We start from the raw sequence: 25,864 nt of genomic DNA on the forward strand, positions 1-25,864 counted from the left end.
AGCTCCTCTAAAGGGCCCGGCACCGACTCACTCGGACGCTCCCTCTGAGCCCAGCGCTGGGCAGCAGCCTGAAAGGACCTGGGACACTCGGGGAGGAACTAACCTGCCTGAGATCCGGGCGAGAGGCGGAGGGGCGGCTTCCTCCCAGGCAGAAGAGCTGGCGGAGGCCATTGCTCCTTGGTGAGTCCTCCCTGTACACAGCCGGCAGGCAGGCGCCATATTTGAATTGCCAGCACCTGACTCACACCTTTGGCCCCGCCCCGTGATTCCCGGAGGCCCCGCCCCTCCCCACCTGCGGCTCATCCAGGCCATTTCCAGGGGCTTTTCTGTGCAAGTGGCCTCTTGAGCCTCATGCTTAGGACTTTCCTAAAAGCAACAGCGTGCCCCATACAGCTTGATAAGCAGCCCCAGGCCTGGCACTAGTGGCAGCCTGCATTGTCTCATAGCTTGGCCTCTCCTGGACAACGCAAAACCCAGCACAAGTAGCAGCCAACTACGGTTTGCTGTGTAGCTCATGCTGGGTGGCCCTGGGCAAGGCACTGGCACAGGCTGACTTTGTACCTCCCAGGAGTCCCCAGACACAGTGCACCTGGTGGTTAGACTCGACCATGCTGGATTACAACCCTACCACATCCACGAGTGATACTCAAGGGGCGCACTTGGTGAACACCAAAGCTCCACTGAAGTAGATCTTGATCCATAGGGTGTCTCCAGCACAGCAGCTCTTTGGCTGTAGTTGCAGCTGGTCCTCACAGCTGATTGGCCTGGGGGTCAGTTCCTCCCAGGGACGCCAAGAGCAACCAAGGCTCAACTACAACAGGACAGTGCACACAGCCCACACAGGGGAGCACCTAGAAGGCCCAGCTCAGGTGACTGGGGAGGCTGAGCCACTGGACCCTACAGGACACCTACTCCACAAAGCCACTCTACAAATTCCAGAAGACATGGCAGCTCTACCTAATACATAGAAACAAACACCAGGAAGCAGCCAAAATGTGGAGGCAAAGAAACATGTCACAAAGGAAAGAACAGAAGAAATCTCTAGAAGGGGAACTAAATGAAATAGATCCAAGTAAGCTAACAGATAGAGAGTTCAGAATAATGGTTATAAGGATGTTTAAGCAGACTGTTAGGGAAATAACTGAGGAAATCGATAACACAATCAAGTACCAATTTGAAATGAAGGCTACACGAACTGAAATGAAGAATAATTTACAAGGAGTCAACAGTAGAGTAGAGGACACTGAGAATCAAATCAGAAATTTGGAACATGAGGAAACAAAAAACACCCAACCAGAAGAGCAAAAAGAAAAAAGAATCCAGAAATATGAAGATAGTGTAAGCAGCCTCTGGGACAACTTCAAGAGGCCCAACATTCGTATTATTGGGGTGCAAGAAGAAGAAAGAGAGCAAGAAATTGAACATCTGTTTGAAAAAATAGTGACAGAAAACCTCTACCTGGGAAAAGAAGTAGACTTACAAGTCCAGAAGCACAGAGAGTCCTAAACAAGAGGAACCCAAAGAGGCCCACAGCAAGACACATCATAATTAAAATTTCAAACGTTAAAGACAAAGAGAGAATCTTAAAAGCAGCAAGAGAAAAGCAGTTAGTTACCTACAAGGGGGCACCCATACGACTGTCAGCTGACTTCTCAACAGAAACTTTGCAGACCAGAAGGGAGTGGCAAGAAATATTCAAAGTGATGAAAAACATGGAACTACAACCAAGATTGGTCTACCTGGCAAAGCTATCATTTAGAATTGAAGGTCAGATAAAGAGCATCTCAGACAAGGAAAAGCTAAAGGAGTTCATCACCACCAGACCAGCACTACAGGAAAAGTTGAAGGGTCTTCTTTTAGAAGAAGCTAATGAACAAAAGAATCTGATGAACCAAATAAATCCAGAGACATTGATGCATGCAACAGGTGATCATATTTCAGAGGAAAGAGGGAAGGGGGGGGGGGGTGGAGGGTAGGAAGGGATTAACCAAAGAAGTTATATGCATAACCCATGGACACAGTTAATAACGGGGTGAAGGCCTGGGAAGGGGGTGGGAGGGAAGTGGAGGGGATCAATTGGGGGGGGAAATGGGATACCTGTAATACTCTCAACAATAAAGATAAATTTAAAAAGTAAAAAAACAAAACAAAACTAGTTTGCATTCTTGGAGCCTAATTTCGTGGGGAGCCGGTAGGAAGCTAGAGGGAGATACCTGGCTGGGCCGAGGGGCTGTTGCATGGGTTTACCTTGGCATAAACACAGATTGTGTGAAGGCCGGAGGTGCCTGCTGTTCGGCGCTCTTAGGGAGACCAAGAGCTAACGGGGGCTCTGGAATCCAACAGATCCTGGTTACAGTCTCTGATTGATGTGACCTTGGGCCACTTAACTCTCCATTTCTGGGGACAGTTTTCTGTGCTCTTGTACACTGAGTTAGGACGGCTGTGAAAATTCAATGGGGTAATGTGGGTAAAGCAATTAGCACAGTCCTTGACACCTAATATCATAGTAAACACTGAGCAGAGGGTTAGTATGAGGTTTGCCCTCACCTAAAACGAGCCAGAGAAACTCACTGCTGCTCCCTTCCTGCCTCTCCTTCTTGACCTCCTTTCTGTACTTGGGTTGAATTGGTTTTCTCCTTAGCTCCCTGCCATTCTCATTTATTTCCTGGTGCCTTTGCTTAGAATTAACCTGCAGTAAATTAAACTGAAGCTGAGTCCTTCTCGCTGTAAGAGGCTTTCCTTGACAGCTGAACCCAGACTTGATGGCTGCTGCCTGCTCCGACGAGATCAGATGGGCTGCAAGTTCTTGGAGTGATGGCAGCTTCATCAGTTTCCAGGATTCCCCAGTGCCTACGCTTCTGTAGGGGATGCTCCACAGATCCACAGTGAATTGAAGTAACTCTCCCTTGGGTGGCTGAGGGACACTGCTGCTACTGTGACTTCACCAGGCTTGCCAATCAGGAGCAGTCCTTGGCCGCAAAGTGGCTAGCATTACTTTTGTTTTTAGTTGTAGAAACTTCGCTAAAATAATCTTACATGAACATGTGATGTAGAAAGCTGTTCATGGCGGGCTGTTCTTGGTGCAGTGGGATAAGGGGCCCAGAGTCCCTCCCCTTGACTCCTGAGGAGCATTTGTGGGCTCCCATGGCTTTACCCCTAGAGATTGGAAGCCACCGGGAGGGTGGGGTTCTGACCACACATTACTGATGGTATCTGGCTACCCAAGGTTAACCTCTTAGCTGTGAAATGGAGTAGTACATTAAACCTGATCTGCTGGGCAGTCCAGCCCCTGGGACAACCTGAGCTTGAGAAATTCCATCTAGCTCTGGTTATCTTTCATAGGGAGTGATGGGTATTGTGGCTTATGCCCAAGCACGGAATTAATACAACACAACTCTCTGGCTTGGAGCCTATATTAACAGAAACCCAAGTAATGAAATTGTAGGGATCATCTCATAGCATCATCTGTATCCTGGGCAGAGACCAATAGTGCCTTCCCCTTATTCATCCCATTTGCCTTATGAACAGAACCTCCACATGAGCAGGGGGGTCAATGGGCCCTGATAAAAAACTGCTTTTCCAAGGAGATATATGGGTGAGGATTCCAGGAAGCTCTTAAGAGGCTGATTCATTTGGCAGATTCCACTTCCCCAACTCTTTTCTCCTTGTTGAGGAATGAGGATTAGTCTGGAGCTCCAGCAGCCAGCTGGGAAAACATGGAGATGAGGGCCATGCCCAGAGATTAGGATGGAGCCTCGGTGCATGAGGACATTGCAGAACCACCAAACTAGCATTGGTCTGTCCTTCTCTGTTCATTTCAAATTGTGTGTGTGTGTGTGTGTGTGTGTGTGTGTGTGTGTGAGAGAGAGAGAGAGAGAGGAGAGAGAGAGAGAGAGAGAGAGAGAGAGAGAGATCTCTATAACTTGTCTTGTTGAAGCTACAACACTGGGCAACTTTATCAGCCAAATATAATTCCTCAGTGACAACACATCACTACTAGAACCCAGTGATGTGGCCTTGGAGGATAATATCAGTAGCTCCAGGTAGTGTTGCACCAGCTTTTCTACAATTTAGATGTTATATGGTGACTGGTTTGATGAGTTTCAATATCACCTCACCTTTCCTCTGTTACCTTTTCTCCATAGAAGTGTTATAAAAATAGTGATTAAATAGTAGGATACATGCAACAAAAATGAAAAAAGAGGCACCTAATTATCTGCACACTGAACAAACACACCATTATCTTTGACCACAATTTGGAGACAAGAAGGAGAGTTCTGGTCATTGAGACCGTCCATGATTGCAGTGATGTTGGTAGACAAGTAAATATTTAAATTATATAGCTATAGAATGTGCTTCCTGGTTTGTCCCTAAGAAATATAGGCTTAGATGCATTTTTCATAGCACAACCATTTTTGTAAATGCTGCACCCCCCTTCTGTGATGGTAGTTTCTGACCTGGAGCCCATTTGGATTGAATCCCGCCTTTGGTCCCCAGGAAGCCTGGCACACCTCACTGTAGTCATTCTCATACCTGGGAAGGAAAGAGAGTTCCCTAAGATTGGGCTGGGATGGCCCCTGACTCTGAAGAATCGTGAAGAAAGATCCTAGGGGGTATTTTCCTCCCTGATGTCATTTTGTTAGATTAGCACTCAGTGGATGGCAGCTCATCAAGACACTGGCACCAAATATGTTACATTTCATCACCAGCAAATAAAGGCAAAGTTCAGGGGTGTTGCCTTTGGGGAGTAAATGAACAGTTATTTCTGAAGGAAGAATTGGATATTTTCCCACTTGATCTCAGAATTACACCTTTGACCCAGCACTAGTTGTGTCTAATTTTATATTATGAGACAATGCCTTGGTCAGCTCTGTAATCATGGGGATGTGAATGGAGGGTGAAATAGCCCATTGCATCAGGAAGTCTTTATCAAAATTCCCCCAACCATTGGATGGGGCTTTAATAATGAAAGTGCTAGTTATGGGCCATGCAAACGATTATAACAGCACAAAATGCTTTTTAGTGATTTCAAGTTAGAATTAGGCAACAGCAATAGACACAAACAGCCACTTAGGGGACATGCCAGCTGCTTCCAGTGAAGCTACTGATATAAAAACAGGGAAGGGCACTAAAACAGATAAAATTCAAGCAATCATTTGTTTGCTAATAATTTCCTTTTTCGTATCTGCAGCCTTGAAGGACTGTCCTACATAAGTGGATTCATAAAGACAGTGAGTCAAGCCATCACGTGAGTAACAGCAAACTGCTATCACAGGGTGAGTAAGCCTGGAGACAAAAGTCAAGATCTTCAAGGGGAGGCAGAATTAGTAAGTACCGGCTGAGAAGTGCTATTCTCTATGGGTGGCAGCTCAGGGCTGCACACGGTCTCTGAGGCTCAGGCCAGCCTCTGGCCCAGGCCAGCAAAGGGCAGCTGTCCGTCATGGTGGAAACTGCTCTGTGAAATTCCAGCATGGTTTGCAGCCTTTGCTCTCTCCTCCAACTCCCTTCCCAGCTGCACAGTAATTAAGACTGTTCACTTCCTCTCCTGCAAGGATTTCCTTGACCTACAGCAAAGTCTGTAGTCAAAGTCTGCCCTGCATTTGTAGAGTTAAAAAATCTCTGCCTAGCTGTCTGCTTTCACTGACCATTTTTCTACTCACCCTCTCTGGCTGAATGGGCTCTTCATCCACACTCCTTCCCTGCAGCCAGGTGGGGAGGTGTTTATTTGCACATCTCTCTGGGTCATTAGGTAAAAGGAGCGACACACTCCTCTCACTTGGCAACATGTTCAAACATGAGCCCGAGGTTTTACTTCTCAACTTACTTTCTTGTCAACACACATGTAAATTGCTCAGGGACATTCCCATACAGTGCTTTTCAAATATATATTTTCTAAGATTCTGTTTAAATTTAACTTTGGTAAGCTGTCAGCTTTTAAATAGATGTGTATATATAACTATGAAGAATTTTGTGCTAAAATCTTTGTGAGAAGCCACTCTAAGTGAATGTTTTGTAAGGTCTGAAATATATAAATTGGATTTGTTTTCAACTCAGGGGAGCCTAGTAATCATAGCTTTGATTTTAGGTCATAAAACTAGGTCTCAAACAATGTCACTGCCAATTATTTTTTAGTGACTTTTGAAGTAAATGTTAATAATTTTTTATTGAAGTTTTACATAGTATGGTGAAATGCACCAATCTTATGTGTACACTTTGATAAGTTTTGATAAATGTATACATCTGTGTAAGAGCCACCCCAGTCAAGATATACCATCATCTCAAGAAGTTCTCTGGTCAATACCCAGCCCCACAGGCAACAGTGGTTCTGATTTCTGTCGCCATCATGAGTTTTGCCTGTTCTCGAATCAGCCAGTATATACACTCTTTTGGGTCTGTTTTCTTTTGAGCAACATGTTTTTGATCTGTGTTATGTGATAACATGTTTTTATCCATGCTCTTGTATTTATGGCTCATTCTTTTTTATTGCTGACTAGTATTACATGAACATACCACGACTTGTTTATCTGTTCTTCTGTTGAAGATCTGGGTTTCCAGTTTTTGGCTATTATGAATAAATGCTGTTATAAACAATCAAAAAATCTAGTATTGAAAAGCAATGGCCAAGTTTACAAGTTTTTCCCTATAATTCCTGTGATCGTGGGAGTAAAACCACTATCCAGGGGATTTAGATGTGTTCCTTGAGAGGTACTGCTGAGGCCCCTGAACGAGAGGGTCGCCTAGGGGCAGATCTTGTTTGAATGGGCCTAGTTTCATAGACATGGCTTACACTCTTCTATTAAGGGGAGTTCTCAGCTCAACCTAATCATCACACATATCAAAATTATCTGGACCCATTTCCCAAAATGAGGTTCATGTAACACCAGTGCTGGTAGACAAGACGAATTCTGGTATGGCATGGCCATAAATGTTCATTTTTTTCATTAACTTGTATTTATTTGATGGTTTTTCCTTTAGAGTAGTGATAGAGGATCATCTGGCAAATTGAGGACAATGATGAAAAATTTTCAGGAAATAATATTTCAGTTGGAACTCAAATGACTGAATTTTAAAAACCCTGGCATGCCTGGCCAGCTGTGGCTCAGCGGTTGAGCATCGACCTAGGATCCAGGAGATCATGGTTTGATTCTGGGCCAGGGCACATGCCCGGGTTGTGGGCCTGATCCTCAGCAGGGGGCGTGCAGGAGGCAGCCGATCAATGACTTTCTCATCATTGATGTTTCTCTCTCTCTCCCTCTCCCTCTCCCTTCCTCTCTCTGAAATCAATAAAGATATATTAAAAAAAAAATTAAAAAATAAAAACCCTGGCATTGCAGTTCAGACTCTAGTGCTACCTAACCCTGCCTCAGCCATTTACTCACCGTGCTATGATTAACAAGGTACTCTCCAAGTTTGCTTCAGGATCTGTCAAATGGTCTGTCAGCTCAGACTTCATACACTGCGTGAGGATTAAGTGATAACGTATGTGATACTTTAGCACATAGGGAGTGCTTGATAAACTATTGGCATTTTACTGCAGGAGTCTGCAATCACGTGGACAACCAAACATTGACAGGGAATTGATTAAACACCCATGGGCTTCAAAGGACACAACTTCAAAAAGGTATGCATGGGCAAAAGATATATACTCTGGCCAGAAAAAATACTTCACCGCTGACATTCCAAGATTAAGATCTCAATTATAACACTCCAAATCTCTTTCACTCTCTTTCAGGCAAATTCCACAGCCCAAACCCCAATCACTAAGTTTCCAGGTCACGGGGCAGAAAGGTAGCCAGGGAATGGTGTGCAGGCCAAGCGGTTCTACCTTGACTGAGCATTGCCGTCACCCAGGGAGCTTATCAAGAATACTGAGGCCCGGACTTACCTCCTGTGGCTTTGGCTGTCAGGGTGGGGCCCTCCCAGTTGTGACAGCTGTCCAGGTGATTATAATGGGCGGTCAGGGTAAAGACATACTGGTTTAGCTCACCAACATTGGCTCAATTCAACCCTGACCACCAGGATGGGGTGGAAGCCTTTTCATTCCTGGCTGAGTAGAATCACAGAGCTCTTCCTAGAGACTGAATTCTGCAAGCTACTTGGTTATATTAGAGTAGAATAAAAAGTCAACTTCCCTTTAGCAGAGCTTGTTTATTCCAATACTTTGGAGGGAAGAGTGGGCTGGTTTTTGATCAATGGCAGTTTTGTGTCTTTCAGGCCCCTCCTGCAGTTTCTTTTCTTTGGTCACCAGGGGGAGCCCTCGAGAGCATTTCATTTCCTCCTTCCTCATCCACAGGCCTCCTGACCCCATCAGGTCTGACTGCAGGTCCAGGCTACTTCTTTGCAACCCAAATTTGGACCAGTGTTTGAAATGCTGCCTGTCAGAGTGCGGGGCCTGGGTCCACTAAGCTACCCCAAAGACTAATGAGGTCACTAAAAGCAAGTCAGTTATTGTCAATCAGCTCAGGCCAGCTGCAGCTTCCCTTGTATCCCTGACTCGACTGAGGGCCTTGAACCCATCTGCAAAATACCAGGTTTAGGGAAGTCAGTGATTCACACGGATACCAGACATCTCACAAGTCCTGATGCCAGTTCCTGGGGGAAATCTGGCAGCCTCTGCTGTCTAGAGGACTGCTTTCTGAGCTCTGTCAGGGCGTGTGGGACCAGGGGCAGCTGGGCAGTCTGGCGGTGGGAACTGGCTCAGGTGTCTTTTCAGAAAGCCTGCACACCAGAAAGGCCCCCAGCTTCAGACTTTAGGAAACTTCTTGCTTTAGACTGGATTTCCATTTCACTTTGGTTCCTGATCTTGGGCTGTAGTCCACTCAGCAAGAAAGCACTCTTTTTTTGGGTCTCTTTCCATATACTCAAATTTAAGTGAGCACATATGATTTGCATCATGTTTGAAGGATATACTGAGATAAGTCAAAATCTCTGTATTTGACTTGCCATATGGATTGTTTTCCAAGGAAGATCCAGGGTGGAAACTGCAAGACTTGGGAAGGCCTGACTTTAGGCTTCCTAGGGCTGGTTGTCTCCACAGGTGGAAAAAACAAGTAACGCTTCTTGGGTGCCATCGAGGCTGCTGCCTATGATGTATGTGGGGCTTCCCCACCCTGCCTCTAACCCAGGAATTATGTCTTATGGAATTACTCAGAAAAGTAATTATTGAGAATTTCTTTACATTTACCACTACATTGGTGGCCCCAACCAGTAAGTGCCCAACCATTGTTTTTATGTAGTTATTGGCTCTTCAAAACTATACCAAAAAGTCTATCATTTTAGTTAGGGCCAGATTGCCAGATTTAAGTGAAAAGTTGTGTTAAATACACACAGCAGCCTGAAAAAACAAAACAAAACCCCCAAAAGCCCAATGACAAAACAGAAGTGTGCGTTAGATTAAAAACAGAAACAAAGCCCAAGAAATAAAAATACTTAGAGAGAGAAGAGGCAAGTCCACAGATTCCTTCTTGGGTGTATGGCCCGTCCCATATACCCAACTATTAACTGTACAAAACTAGGAAAAGTCCAAAAGAGTTGGATATATCTAAGCTGTTTCCAACATGTAATTAGATTCACATGTATTAAATCTGCTTTTCTGTATTACACACAGGAAAAAAAAAAAAAGAACAGGGAACAAATTTCCAAGGATGAAATCTCCACATTTATTTTTCTCTCATGTGCATAGAAAATGGCAGTGACGTGTCCTATGAAGGAGGCGGGGAATGGCCATGGCGCTGCTGTACCAGACTGGACTTTGTGCTTCGAAGGTACAATATTCATTTTGAAAACAAAAGATGTAGTTTGTTTTTAATTGCTAACGATTCCTTGGGTTTCCCACTTGTTTTTTAAGCTGTCAGTTTCTTCAAATCTCTTTTCAAATGACACACTGCATTACAAATGATGGCACTTAACCAATGTGGCATTTCCATATTTACACCAACAAAAGAAATTTACAAGACATAATAGCATACAATCTCAACATTTAGTAATAGCAATAAAACATGAAGGGCATCCATTTTATTTTTTTTCTGTACAAACTATCAGAACATAACTTTATTCACATTAAAAAAATCATCTTTAATTTGATTTGACCTACGCATCCCCCATCTCATTTCACCCATTTCTCAAATCTCTCATCACATCGCCCACACCTTCACCAGACTATGGAATCTACAAGTAGTTAGATCTAACACCTAAACAGAGCTTAGAAAGTTCTCTCTCTCAAACGTTTCCTCACTTCCCTGATAATTCCTCAAAAAAGAAAAAAAAAATGCTCTTCACTCATTCCTTCCATTTCACATTCACATTTCATCAGCAAATCAGCACGACAGACTTTTCATTTCAATCCAAACAAGGCTAGAAAGAAAGAGTTCCTCTCTGAGCATCCTGATGCTACACCCACGAGTCTGGGGACCCTGGGTACTGTTCTGCTCTATAAGAAGGTCGTTTAGTGGAATAAAAGTCTACATAATTTGTGGTCGATTTCAGTCCATACTGTGTTGAATAATCAGTAGAAGCTGGAAAGTGAACTCGATCATCAAAATAAGGATCTTCATAGCTATGAGGAGACTGCAAATATAATCTGTATGCATCAAAGTTCTTTCTGTTGGAGTCATCTTGACTATAATACAGCTGTTGATGCTGTTGACAAAATGAAAAAGCAAATAAATCAAAGCAGTATTTGGAAATACATGTTTAAGGAAAATTAATGTGTACTTCCTGCTTCATTATTTTTAAAGCAATATTCGATATTTGTGAACTTATGGTTCAAAGTTGTTTCTGGTACACACTGTATGTTTACTAATGAACTTTAGGAAGTTTGAACTACACCTGACAGATGGGCTTGCAGTTTGCTCAAGTCCTGTCCTAAGGCCTCTACAAGCTGATGCCTCAGGAGAGCCCAAAACAGTCCCAGGCCACCTCCCTCCTTCTCAGAGGTCCAGTTTGTGCTCTGCTGTGGAGGGGCCCGTGACCTGGTCATGCCCAATGAAAGGATGGCCTTGATTATTGCTATGGCAAAGGGGAACCATTAATACATGATGAATTTAGTTGGAGGTTGGATTTTTGGGCTTCACATAGTTGTACAATTGTAGAATCATTTTTTAATTTTATTTTTAGTGGAACCATCTTTTAAAACATATACCTCAGAGATGAGGACTGAGTCCATCCCTCAGTTTTAGAGAAATATGTAGTAACATTTTGGAAACCCTGCTGTACAATTAAAAGAATAAGTAATCTCCAGGCAGGAGAGCAATAAAATTAGAAGAGATATATGAACAAATCCAATTCTAGAGGAAAAGACTTCCCCAAGCCAGGGCTATTAAACCTGCCTATGAGGAAGCAAGGTGAAACACACATGCATCTACACAGGGCATCCTGCTTCCATTTCCTTTTGTGTTGTCTTATCTCTGATCTCACATTAATTTCTTCAGATATGTTTGGAGAAAAACTGTCAAGTCTTTGTTATATCTGTCTTTCCTCTTGATCATGCGCAAATCCCTCCACTTAGTAAGAAGTTAACAAATTTACCCCACAGATTATCAACATCATATTCTGGAACTAAATGCATTCTGACATTATCTTGAATCTAAGTTACAATTCTGAGGCTACTTCTGACTAAAAAAACTGTAATATAAATGAGGAGTAACTTGGGAAGTTCCTTTATTTCCATCTACAGAGAAAAGCTGATGAAATGGAGGGAGGCCTTAGAGGATCCTTATCTGAAAGACAGGACACAAGCTTGCCTGGGAAATCCCAGTTGCTCAGGCGTTACTGGAAGGTAAGAGGAGAGATCAGATGACCCAGGTGGATGGCATCCAGAAGGACCGAAAGGAACTTTAGGCCCCCCAAGAAAGCAGAGATTGAACGTCACAGCCATGAGGCCCGTCTCGTGGAGAGAGGGGTTCCCTGCAGCAGGGCCGAGTCCACCTTCACCTATGAGACTAACGGAGACCTGGCCACAGACTCCTGTTTTCAGCCCACAGAAGCCTGAGTGGAAGGGCGTCACGGAGATGGAGAGTGAGGTGCACTCAGCAAGGGAACAATGAGATGACAGAATGAAGTGTGCTTATCAACCTCCCCCCCCCCCAGACGACGGAAGGAGTTTTAGAGATTAATAGGGAAAATAAAAGTGGGAAAAGGAAACGGTCGGACAAGGAATGTAAGTCAAAGGCTTCACAGCAGGTTCCCATCAGTGGCATGGTGCTCTCGGCAGCACTGAGACTGAAGGTCAAGGACAAGAGGCTACTGTGCCAGTGATCTGCTTAAACCAGGATGAGCTTCCGAGGAGTGAGGATCCCCGGAGAAAGCTCCTCGGGCCCTGCCTTGCTGGCCCAGCTCTGGTAAGTCTCCCGGCGCAGACCCCTTACTGTGCTGACGCCTGCTAATCGGCCTTCTGTAAAATGATATTGCAAATTCACCTGTAGCCGTCTATTTTGTTCTCTTGCTGGTGAGGAATAGGAACTGATGTAAATTGGTGAAGGTTTGCTGGAGCCTGTAAGAAAATATTTTATGAAATTAAAACTAATGCTCATCACTGTGGTCCATTAGGCTGCGTGGGCTCCCTACACTGGGGCTGGTGCCGTCCCTGACATGGCCTGCTTCCCCGGGGCCAGCACACACTGGGACAGCTGGGCTCCCTGCATCTCCCTGCTGCTTCCCCCAGGGCTGTTAGGAGCTGCTGAACAGGCTGTGTGCTTCACCAAAAAGCAATGCCAATGCACAGCTCATTCAAAACGGGTTCCTTCTCAGCCCCTGGTCACTGTTCACACCTGTGAAGACTTTCCTGGCTGGCCCTGAACAGCAGCCTCGCTCCTTAAGCCGAGAAACACCACTTTTCCAGAGCTCTGAGCTAGAACACTGGGTCAGAGGGGGGAAGGGAAACACTAGAACAAGCTCCATGCCTTCAGAACAGCTTTGACTCAAAATCCCAGGTCCTGGAAAGAGCAGGCACAGGTGTGTTCTAAGCAGCCTGACTACATGGAGGCATATTCTTGTGTCTGCCATATTTAAGTACATTTTAAAACCAAAACAACCTGGTAATCAGTTGTCTTTAAGAGTACACAGTAGACTCCCAATGATATCATAGGCTACTCTTCTATTATTATTAAGGCTAGCAAAGATGTTTACTTATTTTAATGAGGAAAATGAAACATACTTGAGGCAAATTAGTTTATTGAAGCAAGCGAAGAAGATACAAAGGGTGCACATGCTGAGGAGGCAGTCTAAAAAGCAGGCTGCTGCAAATCGGAGGGAACAATGCACTTCAGTTTGTATGTGCATTTCCTTTGCAAAGAGCTTGACATTGGAAATGTAGCATCTGCAATTTTCTGAGCTATTAATTGCCATAGTAACAACAGTCGATTAGTAAACAGTCCTGTGAAATCACAATTTCAAAGACAACAGCACAACTGAGACTACTCCCCCAGCAGTTCAGTTGCCATCAGCTTTTATTTATTTCTTTTAAAGAAATAGGTCTTTTGAGAAAAGAGTACTTTTTTTTTTGGATAGCTCACATTGCCTTATTTGAAACCTCTGAAGTAGTTACAATATGCAAGGTAGTTGAGAATGGGGACACTGAAATCTTGGTAACCCTTTGGGTTGGCATCCTTTCAGTAAGGTGTAAGCATACCTTTCAGAACAGGACACACAATAGTAATACTAATAACATTATTTTTGTTATTAAAAAAATAGTCACTGAGGAGAATCACATTATACATTTTGTTATTCATTCAAACTCTTTTCCACGAAAATGTAAATGAGATTGCTCTCCACTCTCGGGCCCGTCTAGGACAGGTGGCCCTGTAAAGTGGCCCAGCGCTCAGGGTTCTGACACGCTGACAAGCAGGGAGGGGGCTGAACAAAGGACTGCATGGCGGGGGAGCCAGAAATCACTTCTTATCTGGGTGCAGTGCTCTTTTTATTTGTGGTCACCAGACCACTACCTCAGCTTAACAAGCAGAAAAGGCAACAGCCCTGAAGCAGGAAATGGAGAAACTGGAACACGGTAGCTGCTGGGGGCCCGGCTCAGTGCAGGCACGGGTGACTGCACAGGCCACCGGCCGGGTGCCCGGAAACACACAGCTTTTCGAGGTACTCTATCACACACCCAACTGGCATCTTACCAGGGTACAGGCCTTTATGTGTGGCATCCCCTTGGCTATTGTAATACTGCATAGGTGGCTGGGTCCTATCGTACTCAGAGCGAGGGTCTCTGATTCCTAACAGTGCTGGTGAGGAAGAGGTGCTGCCGACTGAAGGGAGAAGGCGAAAGGAGGAGGGAGAGAGAAAGAGAAGAAAGAGAAATCAGACTGTCAGTGGCTCTGGAAACTCCTCTCTGGAAAAACAAAGGTCAGTAATTAGAAGTGCAGTGCAGCTCTTAGCGGTGCTGAGTCACACAATAGTCAGCCTGAGCCACAGGAAGGTGACCCGCAGGCCCACCACTGGGAAGCGCCGTCAATACCCAAGCCTGCTGCTGAGGAGCTGAATGCCCGCTGCCCAGTCAGAGACCATGCAGGTTCCCCAGCAGCAGCCTCAATGACTCCATCAGGCTCTTGAAACTGGGTAAGAACTGACCAGCCATGCAGGAGTCACATTTACTACTTTATGAGCCCAGTTCAGCTGCCTGTAAAACACCCATCTACTATCCTTTATGTATAGCTCTTCAGTAAATAAATATTTTGATTTCTAATTATTTCAAAAATATCTGCATCTTTAACTTTGTTCGAATGAAAGTGCCCAGCCCATACATTTTATTATTTTTTTATGGCAATTAGCTTTCAGGGAAATTATGTAAACTCAGGAAGCCCAGCTCATCAAGAAGCTCACGGGGCTGACAGGACTGGCACCTGGTTGACCTGAAAGCAGCAGCACCCTGCCCCTGCCCCAGTGGTTCTGCTGCCTCGATACTTTCAGAGAAAGACCCACATGGACTTTTTTCCTTAAAAAGTCACTTCACTGGTGCAGGGTCGCTCCACGTTACGCAAGGGCGAGCACTCATGGGAAGTGTGCAGGTGCTACTCACCGCGCCTGCTTTCTGGAAGGTGACAGGACAGACAGCACACCCACCTGCCTCCCACAGTGACATTAGCAAGGCATCAGAGGTGCTCATAAGCAGTTACCACACTAGTGCTGAGGGCGGGTGATATGTCCTTAGAATAACTGGAGAAACAAGTGTGCATTATATCCCAGCTCTGAACAGAACCCAGAAGGGTACCTAGAAACATGGGTGGGGGCTCGTCAACAATGCCCAGTGTGTGTATTTCAGAGGTCCTCAAAAGAAGTTCACGGTTTAGTAACTATGTCTTTATCTGCCTGAAATTATCCTTTTGCCTGTACATATGCCTTCTGTTAAGCAGCCAAATCTCTTATTTCCCCTTGTACCCCTACTTCTGAGTCCCTAAGTAATTCTCAGCATTTTTATAAAAGAAGACAGCTTCAGGCCACACCTGGGAGCTCAGCATGGATATAAAAAACAAAACATAGGTCACTTTGAAGACAACTCATCATTTAAAAACTAAGACATAAATATACGCCATACACAGTAGGCACAGATAATTTTTAAAAATTTGTAGTACAAGCAGAGATGTCCATTTATGTGACAAGAATCACTGGTTATATATTAGTATTTTTGGACACATATGTCCACATGAGAATACTGCCAGTAGTAGCTGAATACAACTGATAATATTTGTATGTCAGGATGAGAGATTTATAGTCAAATAAAAAGAAAGATACTACTTTTCCTATTTCATTTAGATAAGAATTAAATTTACAGGACTGACTTGGCTTGGTAGTAATATTCTATCCTTACATGTAAAAAAAAGAAATTAGTCTAAGTCTCAAATCACTTTTTTCTACCAAATTAAACACAACAAATAAGTAGGTACCAAATCAAAGGGAATTCTTGTAAACCCACCTGCAAGGCCTGTTCCCATTAGTCATGGAAGCTGGGGGCCTGGAACACAGCCAGGGGATGGAGGCTAACTGGTGAGGAAGCTATAGGAGATCATAGCTCTCCCAGGCAGTGGGTGTTAAGATCTTGTCTAAAGGACTCTGTTTGTATGAGTTTTCACCAAGAAAATTCAAGATCACATTGGAAGAGATTCCAAACTTATGGCCAGCAGATAGGCAGAGCAAACATTTTCAGGCACAAACTTGGGGTTCTCACACTGTGCTCCTCCACTCTCCTGTACCTATACCCCCAGATCAGCTTGTGAAACGAGATTGCTGGGCCCCTTCATGAACCCAGTGAGGGAGAATCTTAAATCTTGTGGATAGGAGACCCTGAGATACTTTTATGCAGTAAAAGTAGTTGGTGTAAACTTGCATAAACTTTTAAAATGAAAGGATTTAGAAACTGGGCTTGTTGCTTAGTCTCATGTACTTCCCAAAGAAGGCTGGAAGAGCAGAGAGTGTGTGCCTATGATGGGTTCAATCAACTATGTTCAGTTTTCTCTGGCTGAGAAACATGTTCTGTCACACAAATGTTCTCACCAAGGAGGAGGTCTACCCACTGACCTGACTGAATGATGGGTGACATCTGTTGGTTGGTGGTAGACAAGGAAGGATGTGATTTGAATCGGTCTCGCTCTAACGTTGACACAGGTGTAATAAAATGGTTCTGATTCCATCCATCCTGTGGAGGTAAAGGAGAAAAAGGAAGCTCTCAAAATGAATAATGACATTTCACTACGATAAATGATTACGAATGTGTGCTCTGATGAGTGCTAATTATGCCGAGCTATTCCTGCAAGTTACCTTTTTATAAATGCTCCGAAGGTCCCGATATTGCCATAATGTATTCAAGACCTGGGCTGCTGCCTTCACCACTTTTAGAGATGATCTAGGGAGAGGGAGAAAGTGTGGATGTTAATGAATGTGGACGGCACAGCCTCAGGCTCCACTTGGAGAGATTCAGGCTACAAACCTGTGGCCAAGAGGCCATCTCTCCAAGGACCAGACAGAGGGCACGGAAGCCGTTGCTAGAAAACACCACCAAAGAATCAGGTGCACCTGGGAGTCGGCGAAGTTCAGGGCTGGCCAGGGGTGGCAAGGACCAAAGCAGGCTCTCAGGCAGTCAGCTCTGCGGTAAGAAACTATGGTGGGGATGAGCCTGTGACCTCTACGTCAAGGGCCTCTTTCAGCCTCCCCATGAGGGGAGCCCCCAGCCTTCCCCCACATGCACCAAGGGGCTGACCTCGCTGACCACAACTCCACACCGAGTGTCTGAGGACCCTCTGAAGTTAATTTAATATACCCCCCCCCATTATTAGGCCTTGATAAAACACCTTCATTGCCTTATCATTTATACCACTATGTAAACAAGTGTTTACACATGTGCTATGATGTTTGATTTAGAAAATAATGTCTCTGGAGACATTCTGCTGAACCCAGGCGCTGTGTAAGCCCTGCCACCCAGAGTCACTGCATGTCAATCTCCGGGCTGTGTCTGTAAATTGGTGGCTTCACCAGTAAGTGAGGAGGAAAGTGCAGCTTCCTGCCTCAGCGAAGGCCTTCAGATCCGCACGCTAGGGGTGGAGTGGTGATCAGGAGTCAGGTGTAAGGATGACTGACCACCTCTCTTCAGAATCCATTTTAACACTGAAAATCGACTTCAAATGGGTATTACGGATCTAACTCTGACTTCTTTTATTCATCGTCCCAATTAAACGCTCATGAAGCGGGGGAAGAGAGGCGAGCGGGTTGGAAGCACTGTCTCCACCCTTCACAACAGGATAGATAGGTGCCTAAGGATTCTGAGCTCTTCAGCAAGGGCAGAGTAGAGGCAAATTCAGGGGTGTCACCCTCTGCTCCTGGAGGATGGGCGTTTCTGGATGCCTCCATCCCTCCTCCCACCAAGACTCACTCTTCTCAGTGTTCTGACAAGTCAAGGACAGAACCAGGTCAAACCAACCCACTCAAAGCCTTTCTAAACTTTGTTTTCAAAATAGACCCTGGAGCAAGGAGATACTTCAAAGAAACAAAAAGATGAAATTTCAGACACCCACAAATGGCCTCACAGGGTCTTAACACCCCCTGCAACTCCACTCTCAGTGGGTCCTGATGTTCCTGTTGTTCATCTCCCCGTCTTTAAGGGCTGGGCCACAGGGACAGAGGCAGAGAGGCAGACCCTATGCCTGGCTCAAGGACTACCTGCAACACCTGACGGAGCAGGAGTATGCCAGTACACACCTTCACACAGCTAGGCTGGGTATTTTTAGAGACAAATTCTATGAGCAGAAACCTGACTCTGGAGAAAAGCAAGTTTCTCTGCTCCCCTCTGCAGCACGACTCCTAGATAATTATGTGTTCTCCCCTCACATTTCTTCATCCCATATTCTCTTAAACCTATGACCTTAACATCATTCAGTCGGGCAAGTCAATCCTTGTCCTACCTGGTCCAGCAGGAGCATGTGACACAGGCTCACCAATGAAGCGTTTCCTTCACTGGCTTCTGGGACACCACACGCCCCCGGTTTCTTCTGAGTAATCTGGCTCCTCGTTACTGGGCCCATTTGCTGGCTCCTCACCTCCTGGGTCTCTAACTAGGAGGGACATCAGCCCGTGAGCCTCTTTTTCTTCTCTATGTACATGGACTTCTTTACTGATCTCAGCCACTTCTCTAAACATGCCACTTACACACTGATGACTCCCAAATTTATATTTCTAGCCTGGACCTTTACGCTGAACTCGACTCAAGCGTCTTCTCTGCTGACTGGACACTCCAGTGGATGTCTAATAGACACCTCCCACGTACCAGGTCCAAACAAGCTCTGGTCTTCCCTAAAACCTGCTCCTCCGCAGGCTTCCTCATGGGGCTAAGTGGCAATTCCATCCTATCGGTATCTTTTGAGAAAGACCTTGGAGTCATCCTTTGACACTCACCTCCTGTCATGCTGCACATGTAATCCTTCAGTAAATCCCACCGACTCTACCTTCCAACCATGTCAGAACCAACCACCACTTTACCACCCCAGCTGCTGCCACCATGAGTCTTTACCTGGGGGGAGGGTTTGTTATTATGATCCCTTTAAGGGAACCTATCCTTCCTCTGCTGAACACCGTCCAATGGCTTCTGGTTTTACTCAGAGTGAACGTCACAGTCCTTATGCTGCCCCAAGGGTCTTATATTTCTGGTCAGTTTCCCTCCTCCTTTCCCCTTGACTTGCTCTGTTCCAGTCCCACTGTTCATCACACACGAGGCACTCCTCCATCTCAGGGACCTACCTAACTTGTTCCTTCTGCCCAAGATGTTCTTCCCTCAGAGAACCCTCCAGCCTCTCCTCTGGGTCTGTGCTCAAAGGGCTCTGTCTCCCTGAGGCCTGCCCTGACCACCTCGTCTAGAACTGTGATCCCCTCCTCGCCCCTGCCATGCCCTATCACCTCCCCTCAATCGATACCTCGTCTAGCTTGCCCGTGGGACACAAGGTAGGGCTGCTGAGCGATCCGCTCACTGCTGCAGCACATGGCAGGTAGGCAATGCACACTCAGTGAATGGATAAGGAAAGGTAAGTGTATGTTCCGAAGACAACCTGATTTGATCTACAACTTTTTGAATCTATTTTGAAAAATAAATATTAGATTGGGTAATAATACTTTTTAATATGCAAAGTTTTGGCCCTGGTTCGGGATTTCTTCAGCTTCTCTGTATGCCTTTCACAAATGAAGGCTATCTAATAAAAATTTAAGAGCACAAAAAGTGATCACAGTACTTCAGGGAGAGGGAAGAGGACCTGGAGGGGGAGTTAATGGAATGGATCTTAGCTTTATCTGTAACGTTTCATTTCCTTTTAAATAAAAATGAGTGTGGGCTTTTATTACTAATGAAATAAAAAGATACATACAAAAAGGACTGAAAGGAAATATGGTTAACGTTGATAGGTGTAATTTCTGGGGGATGAGAATATACTTTGTAACATAATTCTTGTATTTTAGAAATTTCTTCAAAAGTATAAAAGACTAGACAAGACATAATGAGTTCTAACACTGTCACTCAGTCAATTAATAAGTATTTACCCAGCACCTACTATGGGCCAGGCTTTGTTCTAGGTGCAGAGGATACCGCAGTGAAAAAAACGACAAAGTCCCTGCTGCTGGGGGAGTCAGAAGCCAGAGAAAGCCACAAATAACACATCAGGGGAAGTCAGTGCTGGGAAGAATAGAGCGGGGGGTGGGGGGGTGGGGGGGTGGAGAGTGGGGAGACAGGGGCCATTTTACTACCATCAGGTGGCTGAGGTCCTATTGTGCTGCGAAGGCACCCAGCAGCCCTACTTTCCACTTCCTTAAAGGAGTCTCTGATTTGATACTAAGCCAGATTCATAGTTATGCTATAGCTCCATGACAAAAAGATTCTATTTTTGCCTCTGATTCTGTAATCCTTGCTTTTGTTGCTTCATCAATTAGGTGTCATCCAAAAGCAAAGGAAAATTTAGGATGCAAGCCCAGGGTACATCCTGAGGCCACACAGCAGGCCCTGCAGCAGACTGGTGATTTTAATACTTTCTGGGCACCTGCAGAGCAATCAGCCCCTCTACAGAGGGTTAAAGAAGATGTTCTTGCAGAAGAGGCCTGGAGCAGAGCCAAAGGAACAAGGGAAATGGTGCCTCCAGATTTTCCTCATCATTGCGTTTCTGATTCTTCTAAGGTTGGTACAACAAAATGAGACCTTAGAGACACAAATGAACGCAGGAGTGTTATAATAAAGACCAGGAAAAGGGCCACATGACTGCAAAGGCCTGTCCCAGCAAACCCACTGGAAACGGCTTTGCTTATTGGCATGTAAAAAAATGCAGAAACAGCCCTGGCTGTGTGCTCAGTGGTTAGAGCATTGCCCCGAGCACCGAAGGGTCCTGGTTCTATTCCCAGTCAAGGGCACGAACCTGGGTTGCAGGTTTGATCCCCAGCCCTGGTTGGGGTGCATGCAGGAGGCAACCAATCACTGTGTCTCTCTCACATCGATGTATTTCTCTCCCTCCCCTCCCTCCTTTCCTCCCTTTCTTCCACTCTCTCTAAAAATCAATAGAAAAATTATCCTCATGTGAGGATTGAAAATTTAAAAAAAGCAGAAATACATCCTTTCCAATAGGAAACATATCCTCGACAAAGGTCCTTATCGCAGGACGATAGCAGAAGTAAGAGGCTTGCGCTCCCGTCTCCTTGCAGTGGACTTGCCTGTCTCCTCTGCCCTTGGTTATGTTCACCAGCTTTTCTATGCCCCCAGAGTCGGCCAGGGCTTTGGCGTTCTCCATGTTTTTGCTGGTGACCTCATGCAGAGCACAGCAGATGGCCGCCATGGTCTCATCAGACAGCACGCTGGGGCCCGTGCCTCCAGGAAGCCGGTTGACCAGGTCTCGCATGGCGTATTTACCTGCCAAATGCAAAAGATTTCATTCTACTTTCAGAAGGCGCTAGGCTTTTGTTACTGTGCTTGAAAGATTGTGACTGTGTAGTCTCTTAAAATAAAAACTCAAAAGAGATGATAGCAGGGAAAAACCCCGTGGCAAAGAATAAAATGACAAATATAAGTGTAAGGGGAAAGTTAACATTTATTGCAATGGCACTTGAAGAAATGACTGGTTTATAAAGCATTACTGTAAACAGCTGAAAGAAAATATAAATCCGTGTATAAAACTGGGTATACCAACCAAATTGCTTTCATTGAAGCATCTTCATTAACGTAAGAAATAAAGGAATTACGATAGTACATTTTATTCTTGACTCAATTCTTACGCATGAAAAATACCTCAGCTTCCTCTTAAAGCTTTTAAAAACTTATCTTTGAATGTGGTTTAAAGCTGGAAAAAGTAGGGCTGCCAAACAACACTCTTTATGAAGTCTTTCTGGAGCTTACTGTTTGAACTCCGCAGAGTTACACATTTTTATCAAGTTGAGAGTACAGATGTCAGCTGTTGACATCAATAGTTATAACAACATGTTAGTTTCTTTTAAAGAAGACACAAACGAAATTCTTGTATAGTAATTACGGGTATATCACCTCCCAGGAATTAAACAAGAATAAAGTTGCTGATAGGACAGGCTGGGGAGTCCGCCAGCCACTAAAGTACTTCTTTAAGGTACTCAGTTTCTCTTACTCTGAAAAAGGGATTATCTCTTGCCTTTTCAATTTCAATTGCCAAGTGACAAACTAGAATAACTGCACTACTAACAAAATAAATTAACTAAAGCCCAAGTAAATATTTTCTTAGTTTTATTTCCCTCAGCTAATAACTGAGTTGATACTAAATGGGCTTTTGTGGAAGACCTATTTATTTACACTGGGGTAAGTGGCGGACAGGCCCGACTACACACTGCCTGACCGAGAGCGTGTCCCAGGCAGAGGGGCGTCCTCACAGGCACACTGCTGTGAAGAGTGGAAGAGCTGCGACACCACTGGAAGCCAGAAGATAAACGTGGTTTTTAAGAACAGATGGTAAGTTAGCAATGGTGACCAAAAGGTCCATGACATGTCATTTGTCATTTCGTTAAGGCACCACTTTAAATTGTACTCCTGACTCTTGGGATAAAGTGGCTCCCTCCGCTGGTGAGTGAGCCCAGCGGTCTCAGGGCCCACAGTTCCAGGTAGTGGGGTTGGCTGACTCAGGTGGGTTTGCAGTCACTTCAATGAAGTGACAAAACTTTGTTTGCTTGTGAAAAATGCCTCTGGAGAGAAAGTCCATTGCTAGTGCTGGTGATGGACATGGGGAGAGTGAAGGGGTCAGAAAAGGGATGGTTCTTAGCAACAGAAGTGCTGGGTGACTTAGAGTCCAATACTGAATCTGGGAGGGGCTCAGACCTCACAGGAAGAAAGGAACCTCCATAGGGAAACAAGAAAAAGTGACTCATGAAACAGTTCAGAAGTGCTCCGGGTGGGTAAAAAAATGCTCATCAATGGAGAGGAAACGTTCATGAAAGTTTAAAAGGGAGCTGGGACATTCACAGACAACAGAAGGATGCAGTGAGGGGAAGGCGAGGACTCTGAACACACAGTCCTTTCCCCAGAGGTTTAGGGCTCAGTGGTGCTGGCCCTGCACCTTCTGCTCTCCTGCGTCTCCTCCCAGTTGTGAAATGATAAGGCAACAGATTTATGTTGTTAACCCTTTATTTTTTTACCATAAAGAACTCCCAAACTACATGTGCTTTTTATAAGAAATTCAAATATAGATGTAACAAAAATAACTTAAAAATATCTCTTTAGGGACCTAAAGGATTTCCCTCAAGGAAGTGTGGGAACTAAGAATTATGACACATCTGTTGGAATCAGGCATGGCCTTGACTGTATGAACAGGGCAGGAAGAAGCCCCTTTCCTCTCCGTGGGGCATGCTTTGGCTCAAAAAAATCACCAGGATGTTGAGTAGGTTAATCTAGGTGATAATTTAAAATAGCAAGTGTGCCAGGCACTGTGTGAAGGGCTTTTCTGTAAGTTGCCAGTGAATGCCCACAGCAACTCTTTAGATAAACATACTGCCCTGTTCTTTCTCCCTCTTCCCATCTTCATCTCTGTCTCCCTCCCTCTGTAATGGCAGGTGTATTTTCATGAGTTCAATATATATAGTCATGAATCCACATAAGGTCTTGTGAAATTTCCCCTTCCCCTCCCCTAACCTGTCACCAGCTGTAGGACTGCCGCGGAGCTTGGCAGTTTATAAGCAGTTGCCTCACCCTCTCATTTCGTTTATGCAGGACCATGGTGAGGGTAGCAGGCATTGCCAGCTCCCTTTCAGAGAGGGGCTGAGGAAGTTTTCAACTTGGATGAAGGCACTGAGCCCAAGTGGGCTCAACACAGAATCCCCCAGGTTCCATAGTCAGTGAGCAATAGATCCAGGATTTAACCGAGACCTTCTGGAGGGTCTCTGGTCTTTTATTTACCCCATACTCTCTGCTTAATGTGGGGATGCCATGGAGGCAAGCAAGCTAAGCCACCCAGGGTGTAAAACTTGAAGAGTCACTCATTCTCAGGTTCATGCCCACCCTAAGTTTGGATGGACCTGAGGGTAATCACTTCCTAAAATGTTGTACCCTGTGTGCCTCACTTGCCTTACCCTAGTCCTGCCCCTGACCTAGGAAGGAAATGGCTTTGGGACAGTGACTCTACTCTGCCTGCGGTTGAGCATTTACACAGATCCAAGAAGGAAAAGCTAAAAACCTTTCATGTAGTTTTTTTCTTTAAATTTAGAACATGGTAGTGTTGGTAATACCAGTCTCAAAGGTCAGAAAGGGAGAATTAAAATTTTTTTGTTGCTCAAGAAATAAACCTTTCTTAGGAAACAGAGACATCAAATCTATTAAGTAGTGTTATAATGTATAAGTGAAATTGCTAGCTTTTCTGAAAATGTATGTTCCCTGATCAAGGTATAATTAATGAGCCTGTTTCTCAATGGAAAGGAATGGTCACAAAGGATAGACAGCAGGGGTACCCAAAATGCCAAGAACACAGGACCAGGACTCAGCTGCTAATAATTTTAAATGTCATATTTGTGTAAATCAAATGAAGAATTTCATAAATGCTGTAGTTACTCTTTCTCTCTCTCTCTAGCTCACCTGGTCACCAGAACGTACCTATGAGCTCCTTGTTGCGAACATCTAGTGCCATATTCCTCAAGGCAGTTGCCACAGAAGAAACCACTCTGTCATTATCCATCCTCAGAAGTTCTACCAGGATGGGGAGCCCTTTTTCTTTGCGGACGGCCGCCCGGATGTACGCTGCAAACTAGTGAGCAAACGAGGCAATCAGTAACATAGAACAGACTTCAGCTTAGGGATGTTAGTGTCGCCTAAAAATGTTTTCAAAAGATGAACTAATAGATTAAATGTTTTCTTTCCAATTGAAGATTAAATCTGTGGTGTCAGAAAATCGAAAATCATAGTTTGGGATAAAGATAGGCTAGGATGACTGATTTAAAAAGAAATCCCAAAGCCTGAAAATCTCAAACCACCATCTGCCAGATATTCTTGTGCAGAAAAGAGAAGGCAGTGATTACTTTCTGCCTCAGATACATAAACATGATTAAGGAAGAATCTCGGGTCTCCTTGCAGTTGGACCCATGCCAGGTCCAGAGGCTATAAATAGATGGCAGAGCCAGAGCCGTAACTGATCCGAGCACATTAAAGGAGAACCTGTCTCCAGCGACATTTTTTCCTATCTTGTCTGCAACAATATTTAGAGTTCAAAACCTTTCAAAGAGATTCCTTGGAAAAATCCTCCGCCTCAGGAGCAAATGAATTCTCATTCTCCATAAACACAGAGCAATGTAACTCATGAACATTGGTGAAAAAGTAAGTATGTTTCTGTGTAAAATGCTTTCTCATTGAAGATTAGTTATCTGCTGCTGCTTTTTAAAATCTGCAGTCTTTTGTGACTATGAGGTAGGTCTGAACAATGAGTCAGTCTGTGTACTGCAGGAATTGGAAATGAACGCCAAGACATCAGGGAAACACCAAAAAAAATTAGAAAAAAGGTAACATTTGAAAATGGGTGTTTAATCTTCTTTTGAGCTTCCACTGACAATTTTATCAAGGCAAATTGTCTTTAAAAATTTAGGGTAAATGAAAAATGTTTCTCATTAAACATCTAATATTTTACTGCTGTGGTCAAGACATGAGGACAAAGACCTGCCAGCCCTTTGTATTATTTTGAACAGTAAAATACGTGATTGACCACTCAGTTTCTTAAATACCAACAGAATAGATTGTCTTAATAATATAAATAAGAGGAGAAAATGCATTTCAAAAATCCTATTAACATTCTTCATATAAAACAAATGCTCCTATTTTCCAAATCAAATCTACAGGGGGAAATAGAATACATGTCTGCTATAGGGCAGGCAGCTCCATCAACCTCGCTCTCTGAAACCTGCAGCAACAGAACCA

At 44.5% G+C, this 25,864-nt stretch overlaps 1 protein-coding gene across 10 annotated transcripts in view; it reads right to left on the reverse strand.

Annotated features, from left to right (window-relative positions):
• Nucleotides 1-9,635: 9,635 nt before the first annotated feature.
• The window catches only part of PKP4 (plakophilin 4), a 213,582-nt gene continuing 197,353 nt past the window's right edge, over nucleotides 9,636-25,864 (reverse strand). For 7 of the 10 annotated variants that reach the window (XM_087819836.1, XM_016209836.2, XM_016209098.2 and 4 more), the window contains 7 exons: nucleotides 24,554-24,704; nucleotides 21,169-21,364; nucleotides 16,756-16,840; nucleotides 16,516-16,633; nucleotides 14,121-14,249; nucleotides 12,417-12,490; nucleotides 9,636-10,638 (listed from right to left, as the gene is read on the reverse strand). In XM_087819836.1, coding sequence (XP_087675962.1) covers nucleotides 10,390-10,638; nucleotides 12,417-12,490; nucleotides 14,121-14,249; nucleotides 16,516-16,633; nucleotides 16,756-16,840; nucleotides 21,169-21,364; nucleotides 24,554-24,704 — 1,002 coding nt within the window. In that variant the 3' untranslated portion in view covers nucleotides 9,636-10,389. The remainder of the gene's footprint in view (nucleotides 10,639-12,416; nucleotides 12,491-14,120; nucleotides 14,250-16,515; nucleotides 16,634-16,755; nucleotides 16,841-21,168; nucleotides 21,365-24,553; nucleotides 24,705-25,864) is intronic. The other 3 variants (XM_016210581.2, XM_087819839.1, XM_016212748.2) reach the window with 2 other exon arrangements.

Source organism: Miniopterus natalensis, chromosome 8, assembly GCF_054644295.1.
Source record: "Miniopterus natalensis isolate mMinNat1 chromosome 8, mMinNat1.hap1, whole genome shotgun sequence".
Classification (NCBI taxonomy): Eukaryota; Metazoa; Chordata; class Mammalia; order Chiroptera; family Miniopteridae; genus Miniopterus; species Miniopterus natalensis.